General features: G+C 44.2%; 1 protein-coding gene across 2 annotated transcripts in view; it reads left to right on the top strand.

The window, feature by feature from the left end:
- Positions 1-17,617, top strand: part of CTTNBP2 (cortactin binding protein 2) — a 168,895-nt gene that overhangs the window by 98,109 nt on the left and 53,169 nt on the right. For both annotated transcript variants that reach the window (XM_066362548.1, XM_066362547.1), the window contains exons 9-11: positions 9,631-9,748; positions 13,882-14,157; positions 16,307-16,402. In XM_066362548.1, the coding sequence (XP_066218645.1) occupies positions 9,631-9,748; positions 13,882-14,157; positions 16,307-16,402 (490 nt within the window). The remainder of the gene's footprint in view (positions 1-9,630; positions 9,749-13,881; positions 14,158-16,306; positions 16,403-17,617) is intronic.

Genomic DNA, 17,617 nt, shown 5'->3' with positions numbered 1-17,617 from the left:
CAGGGTGCATGCGGGAGTCTGTCTCTCTACCTACTCCCTCTCCTCTCACTTGAAAAAAACAAACAAACAAAAAAACCAGAAGATGAATTTGCATAATAAAAGAAAGAGTTTTTTAAATGAGCGTGACTGACAGTATTCACACATCACTAAGTAAAATAATAGATTTATTCTAGCCCTGGAATAAATACTTAATCTTCCAGTCTGACTTCTTCATTTTATGATAATTATGATTACAAGGACATTTAAGCCCCAGGGGGATTAATGGATAGACGTTGGGATTGAAGCCCAACTGCCTGATTTAATTACTCTTCACACTGTGCCCTGCTCCCTTCCTCTCTAGTCAAAGGCAATAGAAAATACTTCTGTATCATTTGTCTAATACAAAGTTAGATTCTGGCTGAGATAGTTCTCCAGAGAAGCAATCCATTTACAACTAAATTGTGAAGACCAGTTTCCTGAAAAATATTAAAAATAATTCTAAAGTAATCATATAAGTTCTGTACTGACCACAATATTTTTAAAGAACTTACCCAGTTTTTCAGCTTTAATTATGACTTCTACAATTTTGGAAATATTTTTTCTCTCAACAGTAGTACACATTGTCTGGTCTACAAAAGGGATAGTACTGTCACCCAAGAAGATGATCTCAGTTTTCACATGTTTTCCAATAAAGAATTATGGGATTTCAGAGTTCAAAGAGACATAGCTCATCCAGTCTAACCACCTCGTCTTACAGATGAAAAAATTAAATCTCTCAGAAAAGCATAGCTAATTCCCCAAGGTCATAGGAGATTAGATTCTCAAATCTGTATTTTTCCCATTTTAGTCCTTGATATTTTTCCCAACAGTTAAGCAATTTATGCAAATCACTATTTTGTGTTTAGCAGTGGGAGTATCTCTCTCTAAAGCAAGCCTGTGACTGACTACCCCAGGGCTGAACTAATCGCTAAGGATAAACCTTTATTGTCATCGCATACTGTGAGTAGATAGAAGAAACTCTGCTTTTTCATGAGAACTTTGACATGTTGAGTCCAAGCAGCAGAAACAGACTAGGAAGACTGTGCATTTGAGCATCTTTGCTGTTGAAGCTCACATGCAAAGAGATTCGTTGGGGGTGGGGGGTGCTGTCTGTCTTTTTGACTGCAGGAGTAGATTAGAATTCTAGTTTATACACTGCCAATGCCAGTGGCTTCTTACCGCTAGGGTTTTATGAGGTCTCTGTGTTGACTGTTTAATGCACACTCCTCCCCTAATACTGTTCCCTTCTTTGCTTCCCCTCTGACTTTGATGATCAGGCTTTCTCTTTGTTTTTCTGGATATTCTCTTTTGTTTAACTGTGAGCAGTTTTCAATCTCCATTTGCAGCTGGCTAATCCTACTTTTTAAGAACTTACCCAATTTTTCAGCTTTAATTGTGACTTCCACAATAATCCCAAACGCAAGTCTCCACACCTGGCTTTTTAACCATCTTCTATACATTTATTTCCAGCATCCTAGATGTTTTCCCTGGGCAGGCCCACTGTCCTCTGGCCAAGCAGTGGCCTTCTGGTCGGCATCTTTAGGCCATTCTCGTGTTGTGTTAGGATTGTGGTCTGCTGATGCATTGCTGGTTTGTAGCTAGGTGAGTGTTTGGCATTTCCTCTCGTGCTGTAGTGTCCACTCCAACTGAGTGGTCTGGATGAAGTGTGTGTCTCAAGTGCAGAGGCCCACATGGAGCCTCGAGATGTAGATTCCCTCATTATAGGTTATGGCTGGAAAGAGGAAAAGATGATTAGGAGTCACTAAATGTTTTCTTTGTCCCACAGAGTTACCCCACGTACTTTTCTGACCAAGATCTACTTTGAGTTTGTGTTACTAGGGTTAGGGCCAAACTTTGGCTTATCAATAAATATAATTTTTGGCCCTGGCCGGTTGGCTCAGCGGTAGAGCGTCGGCCTGGCGTGCGGGGGACCCGGGTTCGATTCCCGGCCAGGGCACACAGGAGAAGCGCCCATTTGCTTCTCCACTCCTGCCCCCTCCTTCCTCTCTGTCTCTCTCTTCCCCTCCCGCAGCCAAGGCTCCATTGGAGCTAAGATGGCCTGGGCGCTGGGGATGGCTCCTTGGCCTCTGCCCCAGGCACTAGAGTGGCTCTGGTCGCGGCAGAGCAACGCCCCGGAGGGGCAGAGCATCGCCCCCTGGTGGGCAGAGCATCGCCCCTGGTAGGCGTGCTGGGTGGATCCCGGTCAGGCGCATGTGGGAGTCTGTTTGACTGTCTCTCCCCATTTCCAGCTTCAGGGAAAAAAATTAATAATAAAAAATAAAATAAAATAAATATATTTTTTTACATCTTTTAATCTTACGTGTTTAAGAAAAAATGTTCTTTGGTATCTATATTTTTCTTTACTCCCCAGTTTGCAATTTTTTTTTAATTGAGAGGAGGAGAGATAGACTCCCACGTGCGCCCCGACTGAATCTACCCAGCAATCCCCATCTGGGGCCATGCTTGGAACTGAGCTATTTAGCACCTGAGGAGGAGGCTTGAAAAAGCCGTCCTCAGTGTCTGGGGCTGATGTGCTTGAATCAGTAGAGCCATGTCTGCAGGAGCAGAAAAGAGAGATAGAGAAGAGGAAGGGGGAGAGGTGGAGAAGCAGATGGTTGCTTCTCCTGTGTGCCCTGACCGGAAATTGAACCTGGGACATCCATATGCTGGGTCAATGCTCTACTGCTGAGCCAGCTGGCCAGGGCCCCAGTTTGCAAACTTATATGACTAAGGAAACAAGGATTATTTAAATGTTACTGCACTGAAAAAATATGTATTTCTCGTGTGTTATTTAGCAGAGTATTTACAGGTCTCTGGTGACCTTGTTGATTCAGAATGACTACTAAATATTATGTAATAAAAAGTATTTATCATTTAAAAAAATCACTGAGAGGAGAAAGACAGGATTCCTGTGAAACTGGACCAAGTCTTGGGACTAGATGTTAACTAATGATCTATTAATATGATTAATAGAAATCTCTTTGCAATCTGTTTTTGGTTTTCATTCTCCATGATTATTTTCTTTTTTCCCTTAATTTTTATAAAGTGACTTTTGAAAGACAGACCATCTTAGCTCTGTGTAAACAAAGGGAAAGCTATTTTTTGAACACACAGTCCACAATGCTCAGTGCAGAGTATGCCATTCTTGCTTAATCTGAGCAGCAGTGACTAACAGAATCCTGAAGGATTCTAATATAAACTTAGCCAAGTAGATGATTCTGACATAAACTGATAAAAACCTGAGACGTGGACTTTCTCAAGTTGTCCACTGACACCTGTCATTGATCTGCATTGGGACCTGTTCACCTCTCACTCTGTTCTTCCTCCCTTGAATGATCTTATTAGATCATCCCAGACTCCAAAGGCTTTCTTCTGACCCAACTTTTTGTTTTCCTGAATCCATCCCGGAAGGTTCTAGCCAGGATACCACAGTGTACAGGGTGTTTCCTTGGTGACTGAAGGAACAAACTTCCCTATCTGGACAACACAGTCCTTACTTATATCTGTAACCCCCAGTGCCTCCTTTTTATTCCTAGAAGTGTCCCTGTTTAGAAAGTAATGTAGTGACCCTGTTGACGACCATATTCACTTTAGCTTCCACCAAACCGCTCCAGTGGGTGGGACCTTGGGCTGCATGTGCGTGCTCCTTAGCCAGCCTGCTGCGTCCCTTGCTCTCCCTCCACTAATCCAGAACCATCACTTGCTGTGCTGTTCCTTCCCCCAGCTCCCTAGCTTAATGATTTCAACTCATTAGTATAACTCTAGATTTTCTTCTTTATAAATGCATTTTGAATACGTTGCTTCTTCCGCATCCCATGAGCATTGTCGCTGGAGTGTCCTCATCATCTGCTGTCTGGGCTCACACAGGCACCTAATGGTGTTTTCATCTGTCATTCCCAGTCCTTTACACTGCCTAGGGACAGCCTTTCTAACAGGGACCATGGTCATGTCGTTCACCCGCTTAGCATCTCCACAAGGCTCTATGACTTCCAATATAAGCGCCAGAATGCCAGACCTTTATCACGACAGACAAGTCCCTCCCTGACCTGGCCCCGTGCGCCTCCTCAGGCACACTTCCTGCGTCCTTCCCTAGTGCCTGCTGCACTCCCACCATGCACCGGCAGCCGTGCACACACCCTGCGCTTTGTCTCTCTCCCCGCCTCCACGTCTGCTGTTCCCATTACCTCAGATGGCCTCAACGACCCTGACTCTCCCCTGCCTGGAAAACATCTCAGCCTAAGTTTGGCTTCCAGGAGTTAGATATTCCCACGGCACTTCTTCACACTTCCCTTAGAGAGCTTGTACTTTTAAACTGTGTTTGTTTGCATGCCTCCGTCTCTTTCCGCCTCCTCCCCAAATCACTTCTGCATCCTTGTATGTGCTGTGCCCAGCAGTCTCTGGCCCAGAGTACAGAATGGTTGAGTCACTGAGTAAATGGACCATTACTACAGCATTTTAACAGCTCTCCTCCCTGTCCCCTTCTCCTCTCCAGTATGCCTCCCAAGTGCGACCATGACACTTTGCCCCCTGAACACATCCTCGTGCCTAGGGAAGTGCACTCCAACTCCTCGGCACTCAGTGCTTCATAGCCGACTGTGGCTGTCCTCATTTTTGACCACTCATCTCTAAATCTTTCTTTAGCCTTATGCCATTATTTTCTGTTTTAACAGTCTTCATCTCCCCTGCCCTACAAAACAACAGAGACACCCACACCCAAGCTTGTTCCCTGAACCTGCGCCAGACCTACCTCCTGCACGTCAGCAAACTGCTTTTGCTTCCTCGTCCAGTTGCAAACTCTTGGCTCTCCACCTTAACTTTGGTTTCATCCTAGCTCTTTGGACTTAAGGTTTCTACTTAGTCGGTGGCACTGGTGCCTTGCTTCTCAGCTCTCCTTAAAGGACCACAGTAGAGATGGTTCATTGGCCTTTAACATCTCTTCCGCCTTTTCTCTGTAATAAACGATCCCTCAGTTTTCAGGGGAAGGAGAGGCTGTCCACCCTCTGGTTTTGGGGGTTTTTTTGTGTTTGTTTTTTTATAGTGAGAGGCAGGGAAGCAGAGAGACAGGCTCCCACGTGTACCCCAACCGGAATCCACCTAGTAAGCCTGCTAGGGGGCGATGCTCTGCCCATCTGGGCCATTGCTCTGTTGCAACCAGAGCCATTTTTAAGCAATTGAGGTGGAGGCCACAAAACCATCCTCAGTACCTGGAGCCAACTCACTCAAGCCAGTCGAGCCATAGCTGTGGGGGGGGGAGAAAGAAAGAGAGAGAGAGAGAGAGAGAGAGAGAGAGAGAGAAGAAGAAGAAGAAGAAGAAGAAGAAGAAGAAGAAGAAGAAGAAGAAGGAGGAGGCGGCGAAGGAGAAAGAAGGAGAAGGAGAAGGAGGTAGGGGGGAGGAAGAGGGTGGGGGAAGAGAAAGAAGAGGGGAGGATAAAGAGGAGGAGGAGATGGATGCTTTTCTGTGTGCCCTGACCAGAAATCGAACCCAGGACATCCACACGCCAGGCCGCCACTCTGCCACTGAGCTAACTGGCCAGGGTCTAAACCTCTGCTTTTTTAGGCCTCTGCTTTTGCAGATGTCTCTATAGGGCAACTAATAAGACTGGCTTGAGCTCATCGGTAGACTACCCTGCCCCATTTAGGCCCCCGGGATTCCATATCCAGAGGCAGGGTGGGCAGCCCAGCATTTATCCTCTTCACATCGCACCTATCAGGGAGAGAGCTCAGATGCTTTCTTCACCTTCACCTCCTCTTCCTCCTCCCCTTCTAAAACTTTGCTCATCATTTCACCAGCCCCTTTCCTGTGTACATGTCCCCCACGTTTAACTCTTCACTACATTTTGTGTCCCTCCCTGAAGAACAGAGCTGTCCTTTTATTCATTGTCACAATCTTCAGCTCTAATGTAGCACCTGGCACCGGGGTGCTACAGGAAGTTGTGTGGACGGGTGAGCACTGGATACTTGTCAAGTGTGGGGACTGTGCCTGGCACTTGGCACACACTCCAGTAGTTGTAGATGTTACTGTTACGTGTTGGTTGCATTAACTTTTCATCTTCTTTTTGTTTCCCTGCATAGCATTGTAGAATTCACACCTGTAGCAGTGCTTGAATATGCGTGATCCTGCTATTTTTCTGACATTTTGTGCTTCCTTAAAGAGAAAGTCACTGCTTATGTATATTGGCCACTGACCTACCTGAGTGTAATACAAATTATATACAACATTCTTTATGGATCAGAAATAAAATAATCTTGTGTATTTGGGTTGCACCTTTTATCATATCTTTCTTTAATTAAAGTGACATCACCTAGAATTATATTGAGATCAGTGACATTCGTTAACATGCTGTGATACATTACCACTTACCTGAATATTCAGGCTGTTTTGTTTTTTTATTTATTCATTTTAGAGAGGAGTGAGAGAGGGAGAGAGACAGAGAGAGAGAGGAGAAAGAGACAGGGGGGAGGAGCTGGAAGCATCAACTCCCATATGTGCCTTGACCAGGCAAGCCCAGGGTTTCGAATCGGCGACCTCAGCATTTCCAGGTTGACGCATTATCCACTGCGCCACCACAGGTCAGGCCAGGCTGATTTCTAACTGGTGATAATATGTTGATTGTAATAGTAACAGCGGCTAATAAATATTGAAGGTTTAGTAAGTTGTGAGAATAGAAGAGCTTTCTATGTACCTTTTCATGTAAGTCACATAACAACTCTGTGAAATATAGACATTTGAAACACAGATAAAGAAACTGAAGCAAGAAATGTTAAATGATTTACCAAAGATGTAGATTAAATAATTTATATTGGCAAGATTATAATCCAGGTCTATTATGGCTCTTACCTGTTTTTGCTGCAGGTATTAACTTGCATAATAAATATATATATATTATTTTTCTGTCTGATTATCTGGGAATTCAAAAAGTGTAGTGCTTCAGACTACATTCTACTTGATACTCATTTTAGAGTTAACCTTTAAGTGGACATTTCTGAATTTCTCATTAGCTATCTTCTGCATTCACTAATATGTGCAAATTAATAAAACAGTGTGATTAAAATTGTTATTAATATATTTGATGTTGCTTTCAGTTCATTTCTTGACAGTGATTTTTAAAAAAATTTTTTATTATGGGTAGATTTTTTGAAGAGAGAGAGAGAAAGAAAGAGAAAGAAAGTGAGGAAAAGGGGGCAGAAGCGGGAAGCATCTACTCATAATAGTTGCTTCCTGTATGCACCTTGACCAAGAAAGCCCAGGGATTCGAACTGGCGACCTCAGCGTTCCAGCTCAATGCTTTATCCACTGTGCTACCACAGGTCAGGCTAGTGATTTCTTAACCCTTTGAGTAGTAAGAACAGTCATGTACATCCTCGTGCCTCCTGACCATCCAAGAGTACGATTGATTTATTTAAAAAATGTGTAAGGCAATATTTAAAAAAGTGGCAAATGTATGTTCTTCTTGTTTCCATAACTTGGTTATCAAACAAACATGATTTTAAGTTAATAAAACTGGAACTGGAACTAATTTCATTTTTTGAAAAAAACCTCACTCCTGGGGGACAGAGAGCCTGACAAAAACTCACTACTCAAAGGGCGAAATTTGAAGCCCAGACCCAGAAAAGCCAGACCTGGATAACGGTTACAGAGGAGATCCCTGCAGCCTGAGCAGGTAGAGACACAGACCTGTCCTCGCTGAGTCCCTGTGCAGGCAGAGTTTCTCTTCCTGGGGCCCCTGGTTCAAATTGCCCACTTTGTGGGTCCCCAGGCCTAGTCTCCCATCTCCACAGCATCCAAAAGGAGTCTGTATATCAGCTGTGCCCTTAAACCAGCACTGGCTTCCTGTTCAAAGTTCACGTAATTGGCAGTTTCAGCTTACTCCTTGGTTTTCTTTCTGGCCCTTAGGGATTTCCTGTACTTCCTGATGAACTTGTGGCTGCATTTAAAGTATGTTTTGGGGGCAACGTGAAGCAGTTGGAACTCACGTGTTGTCCTGGTGGGAGTGGAGAATGGTTTAGCCACTTTGAAAACGCTTTGCAATATGCACTGACATTGACCATATAGCAGTCCAGCTCTGGTGCAGACACTCAAAAGAAATGTATGCACATGTCCCCAAAGGGCTTATGCTAGAATGTTCAAAGTAAGATCCAAATGTCTGTCCATCAGTAAGAGATTGGGTGAGTAAGTTGTAGTATATTCTAATCATAGAATACCACAAAGTAATTTAAAAAAGAACAAAAACAAAAAGATGGACTGTGACTACCTCCAACACATGGATACATTTTATAGACTTTATGTTGAGTGAAACAAGCCAAATATAAAAGTGTGCCTGCAGTATGACTTCATATTATATAAAGTTCATAAATGGACTAGGCAATCTCTGTACTAGAAATCAGAATAGTAGTTCGCTGGCGGGGGGTGGGGGGTTAGCGATGGAGGCGGAAGAAGCTCACAAGGTGCTGCTCCTTACACAAGTAGTACTGTGCCTCCGGTCCTTCTGCAAGCTGCTCACTCATTTGTGTAGTTTCTGTGTGAAGATTATACTTCAGTAAAATAGTCACATAAGAAGAAAAAATGTATATTGCTAAGCAAAAAAAAAAAAAAAAGGCATTTGATAGCAAAGCCGGTGTGTATGTGTACATATGTGTGTTTGTATGTGTGTGCATGTGAGTGTGTGTGTGCTTGGGGAAGCGTTGAGAAGGATATTGCTCGTTGTGGCTGTCAGTTCCTTTTCATAGATTCTGGTCTGTGCGGTTTGGGCTTACTCTTGTGGGAAACAAGTGAACGACACTAAACAGAACGGGCAGTGGTGGAAGGTCAGCCCGTAGAGACCCTCGGTAACCGTCCTGATGTAACATGCTGCCCATAGAGACCCTCGGTAACCATCCTGATGTAACATGCTGCCTGCCAGTTGTTTATCACAACATGTTTGCATTTACTTCTACTTCAGTTTGAAATTTTTTGGAAAATAGGACTTGTCACTTTGTAGGTTACTGATATTTTTCAGTGAAACTTTTCTTAAGCAACTCAGAAGAAGAAAAGCTATAAAAGAGGTGGGATATCAGGATCTGTTGGGAATGTTTTTCCTGCAAATTCAACCATATGGTCTTCATATATATATTTCAAATTAAAAAAACAACAACTAGCATCTAAAATATAAAAGTGCTTATGAGGACTTGGACAGAACTGTTAAAATTGGAACCCTGCACTTCTGTGACCAGGAGAGCAGTTCATTGAAGACAGCAGGCAGCATCCATTGTAACAGAAGTCTCTGCTTTTTTATTGCCAGGTCACTGCAGAGCGGCACTGTCTGCTGATGTCAATTCCCTTCCTAATTTCACTCTGCAAACTGAGTGATCAGTAAACTAATATTTTTTTTTTCTTGAAACCTAAGAGGCTGTTCTGTGGAGTAATGTTTGGATCCCATGATACCACTTAAATGAAGCACTCTTGGCTTTTGATTTTCAGACATTGTTTAGAACAGTCCGTATGTTTGGGTTGCTGGAATTGAAATCAGATTTCTAGCTGCGAATTCCTGATTTGCTTGCTGTGGGCTTTTCCCTGGGGATTTCAGCTCAAGTGTATTTATTTGACATGAAGTAATAGAGCCCTTGTGTTCACAGAACTGCCTAGAAATCCTGTGTGGACACGGAGGGCTTGAGCCGGACAGGAGGGACAAGTGCGGCCGGACCGCGCACGACGTTGCCACTGACGACTGCAAGCACCTGCTGGAGAACCTGAGTGAGTGCCTCCTGCAGCCTCTGTCCGCCCGGGCGCAGGCCTGGGGACAGCGGGGATATTAATGCACCTCAGGCGCCTCCCGCAGCCTGGGGACAGCGGGAATACTAATATAGCTCAGGCTTCTCACTCCCTGCCTAGCTTTCTCTGAACCCCAGCTGTTATAAACACACTTGATTGATTACAGCTGTGGTCGTTATTTTTTTTCCATGCCGAGTGCCTTTCTACAAAATGACTTGCTTGCTATATAAACAACGCCAGATCTTCCTTTCCTACTGACCTAGGAAAGCATTCTAAGTAATCACCACTCTTTTCTTCTGACTTAGGTTGTCCTTGTAGACACGAGACTAACAGGGTATGAGACACCGTGGCTGAGGACTTTGCCATTCACTGGTTGTAGGAACCTAGGCAAGGCGGTTGTCTCTCCACATTTGCTTGCCTCCCCTGTCTAGGGAGACAGCTGGTGATCTTTTTGGTTCCTTCCAGCTGGAAGAATGTATGGTCTCAGCACATGTTATGAAAGGTTCACTTGTCAGTTTATGAATATGGAGTTCTAGATCATACAAAATAGTATGTATACCTCTTACGTTGAGATTATCACCTAATTCATTCATTCAACCAGCTGTATCAATAATTCCACTTTATATTTTAATGTTGAGAGAAAAAAATGAACAATAAACATAAATAGTTTATTCTAGGGTGTATGAGATGGTAATGTGCACTAGGGAAAAGATGAAGGCGGTTGGAAGTAGGAGTTTGTAAAATAATGGGCAGGGTAGCCTCCCTGACAAGGCATCTTAGCAAGCACTCGAAAGAGGTGAGGAGGGCAGCTGTAGAGATATCTCTGGCTAGAGAAGAACAGCAGGTGTACAGAGGCCCTCAGGAAGGGACATGCCTGTGTGTCTGGGGAGCTGGCAGGATGACTGGGTTAGAATAAGAAGGAGGAGAACAGGTCAGGCAAGTTCCAGAAAGTGGTAGGCTAGGGGCCTGATTTTGTTGAGATTGGTAGCATTGTAGGGACCTAGGGGTCAGCCCTGTCAGTGTTTGAGTGTAGGAGGGACCGGGTCTGAAGTACATTGTAATAGTCTCACTGGCTATTTTGTTGAGAATAGACTATAAGAAGTCACAGAATCAGGGGACCACTTAGGCCATTGATATAGTGTTCCAGGTAAGAGACTATGATGATGGCTCAGTCTAAGACAGGAGCCAGTGAGGGAGTGAGAAGAGGCTTGGTTCTAGACAGAGCTACAGGAAGAGCCAAGAGAACTCCTTGCTAGATGGAAATTGAGATGTGAGAGAGGGGAATGCTGTACTCCTGAAACTGATACAAGCAATATTGAATGTAAACTGTGATTGAAAAATAAAATGTTTTTTGCCTGACCAGGCATTGGTGCAGTGGATAGAGTGTTGGACTGGGATATGGAGGACCCAGGTTTGAAACCCCAGCTTGAGCGGGGTCTCACTAGCTTGAGCAGAGGCTCACCAGCTTAAGCATGAGTCACTGGCTTGAGCATGGGATCATAGACGTGACCCCATGGTTGCTGGCTTGAGCCCAAGGTTGCTGGCTTGAGTAAGGGGTTACTCTCTCTGCTGTAGCCCACCCTTCCACCATCAAGACACATATGAAAAAGTAATCAATAAACAACTAAGGAGACTAAGGAGCTGCAACAAAGAATTGATGCATCTCATCTTTCTTCCTCCTTGCCTGTCTGTCCCTCTCTCTGTTTCTCTCTGTCACCAAAAAGAAAAAAAAAAGAAAAGAAAGAAAAAATAAAATGTTTGTAAAGTAAGAGAGGAAATTTGTAGGCATTTGTGGGTAACTCCAGGTTTTTAGCCCTAAGCTGAAAATTAGCAGGATGGAGTGGCTGTCACCTGTCAGGGAAGGCTGCGGGGAAGCCGGTTTTGCTAATCACGAGCAGGAGTTCAGTTTGAAGGGTGTGAATCTGAGATGTCTGTGAGAGCTATGTGGAGATGGCAAGTCAGCAGAAATTCCGGAGATGGGTATGAGCTGCATATGTCAGTCTGAGAGTCAGCAGTCTGTAGGTGATATTTAAAGTCATGCAACTGGATGAGCTCACTAAGGAAGGGAACGCAAAAAATGAGGGAGATAAGCCTCAAAACACTCTATCATTAAGAAATATAGAAAAAAGTGGAGGGACCAACAAAGAAACAGCATTAAAGAGGAACCAATGAGGTATGATCTGAGGAAACACAGTAGGAGTGTACATCTCAGAGCACAGGGACATCAGATGTGTAAGATGCCGGTGACGAGGAAGGTGAGGACTGAGAATTGCCAACCAGAAAATAAAATAATCCACTTTGACCAGTTAATGGACTAAGCCAGTTTAAGAAGGGGATCATGAAAATACACATTTTAAAACATTTTAGTAAAAAGCAGATAAAGTAATTTTTTCACTAGTCTCTAGGTGGAAGTTTTCATTTTAGTATGTTTCTACTGATTGAAGTTCTCATACTATTCTTATTGAACAAATTATACCTTTAATGGCTTATCTATGATTTCTAGTGCTGAGGACTTGAACAGATTTGGGAAACAAACTGAAGACAGTATCTATATAGAGATAATTAAATTGTTTTCTAAATTTATGTAATTGCCTCATTTATACTTCATTACATGGCTTTTTTTCTTGACAACTCCTTTGTTTAGTGTCTCTAAAGTGTGCAACTTAGTGTTTATAGGAATGGTAAAAACTCATCAGTTTATGGAATGTTCAATTTACTAATTATAGTAATGAGTTAGCAGACATAAAAGTTTGGGAGTGATCACGTGACTCTATAATTCAATCCATTAAGAATGCAAGTGCGTGGGGCGTGACCCACCTAGGAGGGTCCTCAGTCAGCCCCTCCTAGAGAGATTAGAAAGATCATTTTAGAAGCCTCTACTGCACTGTTTGCCATTTATCAAATTCTTACTAGTACTTCCATGTAACAGGGTGTTAAATTCATTCCAAACATGAGTGTGTTTACTCTTCATTACACCTCTATGGTACATTCCTTCCATTTTATAGAAGAAATTGGGGTATAGCGAGATCAAGGCAATTTACCAAGTACTCACAGCTAACAGAAGGCTGAGCCTGAGGCAGAGACCAAGGCTGGGTGCCTGAAACCACTGTCCGGAGCACACTGACCCATGGGACTGTGTGTGTGTTACATGCAGCTGAGTCCTCCCCCACTCCCAGCACCCTCTGAATGACCAGGGTCCACAGTCCTTCCTCGGCAGCCCTGCTCAGCCCCTGTAGACTCACGCTGTGGCTGAATCCACTGTCCGGAGCACACTGACCCATGGAACTGTGTGTGTGTTACATGCAGCTGAGTCCGCTCCCATCCCAGCACCCCTCTGAATGACCAGGGTCCACAGACCTTCCTCGGCAGCCCTGCTCAGTCCCTGTAGACTCACGCTGTGGCTGAAACCACTGTCCGGAGCACACTGACCCATGGAACTGTGTGTGTGTTACATGCAGCTGAGTCCGCTCCCATCCTAGCACCCCTCTGAATGACCAAGGTCCACAGTCCTTCCTCGGCAGCCCTGCTCAGTCCCTGTGGACTCACGCTGTGGCTGAAACCACTGTCCGGAGCACACTGACCCATGGAACTGTATGTGTGTTACATGCAACTGAGTCCTCCCCCACTCCCAGCACCCTCTGAATGACCAGGTCCACAGTCCTTCCTCGGCAGCCCTGCTCAACCCCTGTAGACTCATGCTGTGGCTTCTTTTATAAGTTTCTGTAACCTGCCTCATTCATGACATTGTCAATGAAAGTGAGGAGAAAGGACAATAGAGAGAATTCAGGGTCCAGAGAGAGCCCTAATTTTCTCAGAGTTTTTAAAAGAACTTGAGAATCTTGCTGAAGGGAAAGAGTCAATGAAGTAGAAGAGGCTGGAGGTACAGGAAGGATAAACAGTTCAAGCAGAGCAGCCTAGTTCCAAAAACACCATGAAGAGATGAAAAGACCAGCGTTTACTCCAGTATAAGAACACAAATTTTATTTAAAGGAATATAAAACTGCCCTTTGATTCATTTTTAAATGTTGATATTTGCATATTTTATAGAATAATTTGGCTGTTTACCTATGAGGATTTTTTTTTTTTAATTTATAATTCTCTTATACTTCCAACAGATGCTCTTAAAATACCCTTAAGGATTTCAGTGAGTGAGATCCAACCAGGCAACTATGGTTTCGATGACTTTGAATTTGAAAATACAATATGTGCTTTAAATATCCGCAAACAGACATCATGGGATGATTTTTCAAAAGCAGTGAGTCAAGCTCTGACAAATCATTTCCAAGCCATCTCTTCTGACGAGTGGTGGCGTCGCAAAGACGTGACGTGGAGCACCACCACGAACTCCAGCCTTGGCCTCGGCGCGAGCAGTGTGCAATCCATCATGCTAGGTATCAGCAGCTCTGCGGTGGGGAGACAGTTAAATTTCTGGGTTTATTTATGTTTATGGGCTTCAGAACCTGAGACTTAGTATTCAAATACACACTCAGAGCTCACTCGTGGCAGCTGCTGGTGCTGACACTCGAATATTCACAATGCGGCCATTACGTAACGCTGCCTGTTAGTATAAAAATACTTTTATGCCTCAGTAACACTCAGAGCATAAAGAACACGAAGGCCCTTGATGAGGCTTTGTGGTGGCACTTGCTGTTCCAGATAAATGCAGGAAACTCGCCCCGCGGCAGTTGCTAGCTGCTGCCCAGGTTCTGAATGCAGCTCCAGATTGCTGCTCAGGCTGTTCCAGGGATGCTGTAGTCTTAACATCTTACTTCTAAAAACAGGAGTCCTAATGAAGTCTAGAACTGGAAGAAGCATTTTAACGAAGATATATGCAAAGCTCCCACATGGGATGAATCAGGGTCATGACTGGGTATTTCTGTTTGAGAGGCTCCATGAAACAGCCTCTAAAGACCTGATAAAAATAAGACTTGATTTCCTGGGAGCATAGTAAGTGCTCAGTAAATGTTATTTATCCCCAGTTAGTTTCTTTTTTCTTAAAGTAGGAGAACTAACCTACACAGGAACCTGTTGCCACTATCCCAGAATTGTGCTGGGCGCTTTATGTTGGCACCTTAGCAAGTCCCTACAGCAGGCTCATTCTATAAATACATACATAACTAGACAAGGCACATGATGACCGGCCTGAAGTCGCAGTTAATGGGCAGAGCAGTGAGAACTCAAACCCCAGTCTCTCCAGTGGGAAAGTCTGTACACTTGCAACAACACCACGCTGCAGAAGAGCAGTCTCGGTTAAGGGAAGGGCAGTTTTCGTCATGCTGTTAATGTATACGCCTTTTTTAGTAGATGGTGTTTTATTCTGTTTACTCATATAGGCTAATTCAAAACATCTAATTCACTTTCAAACCATCTATTACTGCTAGGTTTGAAAGCAAATAATTCATAACTTGATTTTATGGCTCTTTGGCATGATCTTGAAAATTAGATCTATATAAATAATTGCATTAAGAAAAGAAGTCAGAAATGATTCTCAGCATCACATTTTGCAACAGAGTGTTGTTATTCAAGGTGTGCGTCAGCCTTCGTGGTCTGATGAATGAGGTCAGCACAGCTGTGTCTTGCACACACAGACTTCCACCTTAGCCCTCACCAGTGAATCCGGACACTGGCAAAGGCAGTGGGCATTTACCACTCTCAGTGGATTTGCCTCTGAGCAGTGGGTTTCCTTGTTCATGCCTGTCCCTGAGGGTGGGCGCCCCATAGAATTCCACATCTAAAATCATTGAGTGTTGTGGATCAGGGAGAGCTTAGCGTAGGACCTGGCAGGAGCCACTTATAATTAGTAACTACATTATTATTGTTGTTAATATTCATATACAAGTGATTTTACTGTGTTAATAACTCAAACCAGATTAGAAGGATCAGGCCACCAGATAAGAAAGTTACAGGTGGGGTAGATGTGTATGTTGGGGACATACAGAGAATAGGTATTCACGGATTGATCTGTGGAAGGGAAGAAGTGAAAACGAGTTCTTACTACTAATTCCTCCCAAGTGAAGGCCCCTTTGAGGGGACCCATTTTGAGTAAGAGTGGGCAGAGGGCCCAGACTGTGGCAAGGCTTGTCTTATCCTGAGTACCTAAAGTTAGATCTATTTTTTTCTGGAATCTAAAAATTTGTTGGGAAGGAAGGCAGGGACCAGACATAAAGGACCCGACCCCCCACTCAGTCGCGGCCATGATGAAGCAGGCATTAGCAGCACAGCGCAAGGTTGTGAGTAGCGTTGCGCTTGGAAACTGAGCCCTAGGAACCTGTAGCTACGTTCTCACGCTGCGGGGTTCCCCGGCCCTGCCTCGGGGCAGCTTAGGGGAAGCCTGCAGTTTGAAGGGCTTCTTCTTGACCTTCAACAAAAGTGGTACTATCCGGCCCCCCCGCACCCGTGCCTCTTCGCAAATTCTGCCTGTGCCTCTGACAGTTGAAGCTCTGGATTCGTTAGGGTTCCCACAAAGATCGTCATTCATCGACCCTTATAAGAAAATTTGCTTTTCATCTTGACATTTTTTCATTTCATTTTTTGAACTAGGAAGTGTGCCATGGTCCGTTGGTCAGAGCTCCGCCCCGTGCCCGTGGGACTTTATGAGGAGGAACGGAGTGGCACAGGTCACTGTGCTCCTGTCAGGTAAAGCCGCTCTATCGGGGGACACTGGCAGCGCTGGCTTCACGGTTGTTGGAAGCAAAGGTTCTGGAACCTGCCGCGTTGTCCTGCATCTCCAGCCGGGCACAGTGGCGCCCACCACTGAGTCGTTAGTGTTTGCTGGAACCTCTGTTAAGGAGAGGAACACTCAAAAGCCCTGTTGCTGACACCTGTGGTGATGTCTTGGTTATTTTTCCTGTGAGTTTGATTGTATATCATTAGGACAAATCAGAGGGCAACTGACCACTGATAAGAGAGTGACAGGAAGGGTGTGAAAAGATGTCCGTTACTGTCAAGTACAGAGTATGCAAAATCTGGTCATTATAATGGTACAAGCTAATGTTCAGTGAGTGCCTACTATATACTGAGCCCTGTGGTTTACAGTGCATTAAAAGTATAAATTCATTTAATTCTTCCTTTTTTTAATTTAGTGAGAGGAGGGGAGATAGACTCCTACATGTGCCCAACCGGGATCCACCTGGCAACCCCACTAGGGACTGCCCATCTGGGGCCCTTGTTTCATTGCAACTGGAGCCATTTTTTAGCACCTAAAGCAGAGGCCATGGAGCCATCCTCAACGCCCAGGGCCAACTCTGATTGAGCCATAGCTGCAGGAGGGGAGGAAAAGAGAGAGAGGGAGAGAGAGAGAAGGGGGGAGGGGTAAAAAAGCAGATGGGCACTTGTCTTGTATGCTCTGACCAGGAATCGAACCTGGGACTTCCACATGCTGAGCTGTTGTTCTACCACTGATCCAGTTGGCCAGGACAAATTCATTTAATTCTTGTAACAGTCCAATGGGATACATATTTCTGTTCATTCTCATTTTTATACACAAGGAAATTGAAACTCAGAGAGATTGAAGGCTACAGATTTCATCATGTATTTCTCATACTTGGGAATGGAGTCTTTAAAAAATTCAGTTTCAACTAATATAGTTTTATTTTATTGATGGAAATATACCTTCCACAGTTAAAAAAAAAAAAAAGGTATGAGCTTCTCCTAGGAAATTCAAATTCCTTTAGGCTCAAGAATGTATTGAGAGAGCAGCAGAACTTGCAGGGGGCCAGGGACCTGTGCATAAATGCTGCCTTACAAGGCCAGAGCTTTCTGTGGGTTGGACTAAGCTCTGATGACATTCGCTCCTAGACTGTGACTACTGAATCTGGGGACAGAGCCAAGGATCCTTCTGTGTTTCTCTCC

The sequence above is a fragment of the Saccopteryx leptura genome, chromosome 2, assembly GCF_036850995.1.
Source record: "Saccopteryx leptura isolate mSacLep1 chromosome 2, mSacLep1_pri_phased_curated, whole genome shotgun sequence".
NCBI lineage: Eukaryota > Metazoa > Chordata > Mammalia > Chiroptera > Emballonuridae > Saccopteryx > Saccopteryx leptura.
Note: the sequence above shows the minus strand (reverse complement) of the source record. Positions and strands in the feature narration are given on the sequence as shown.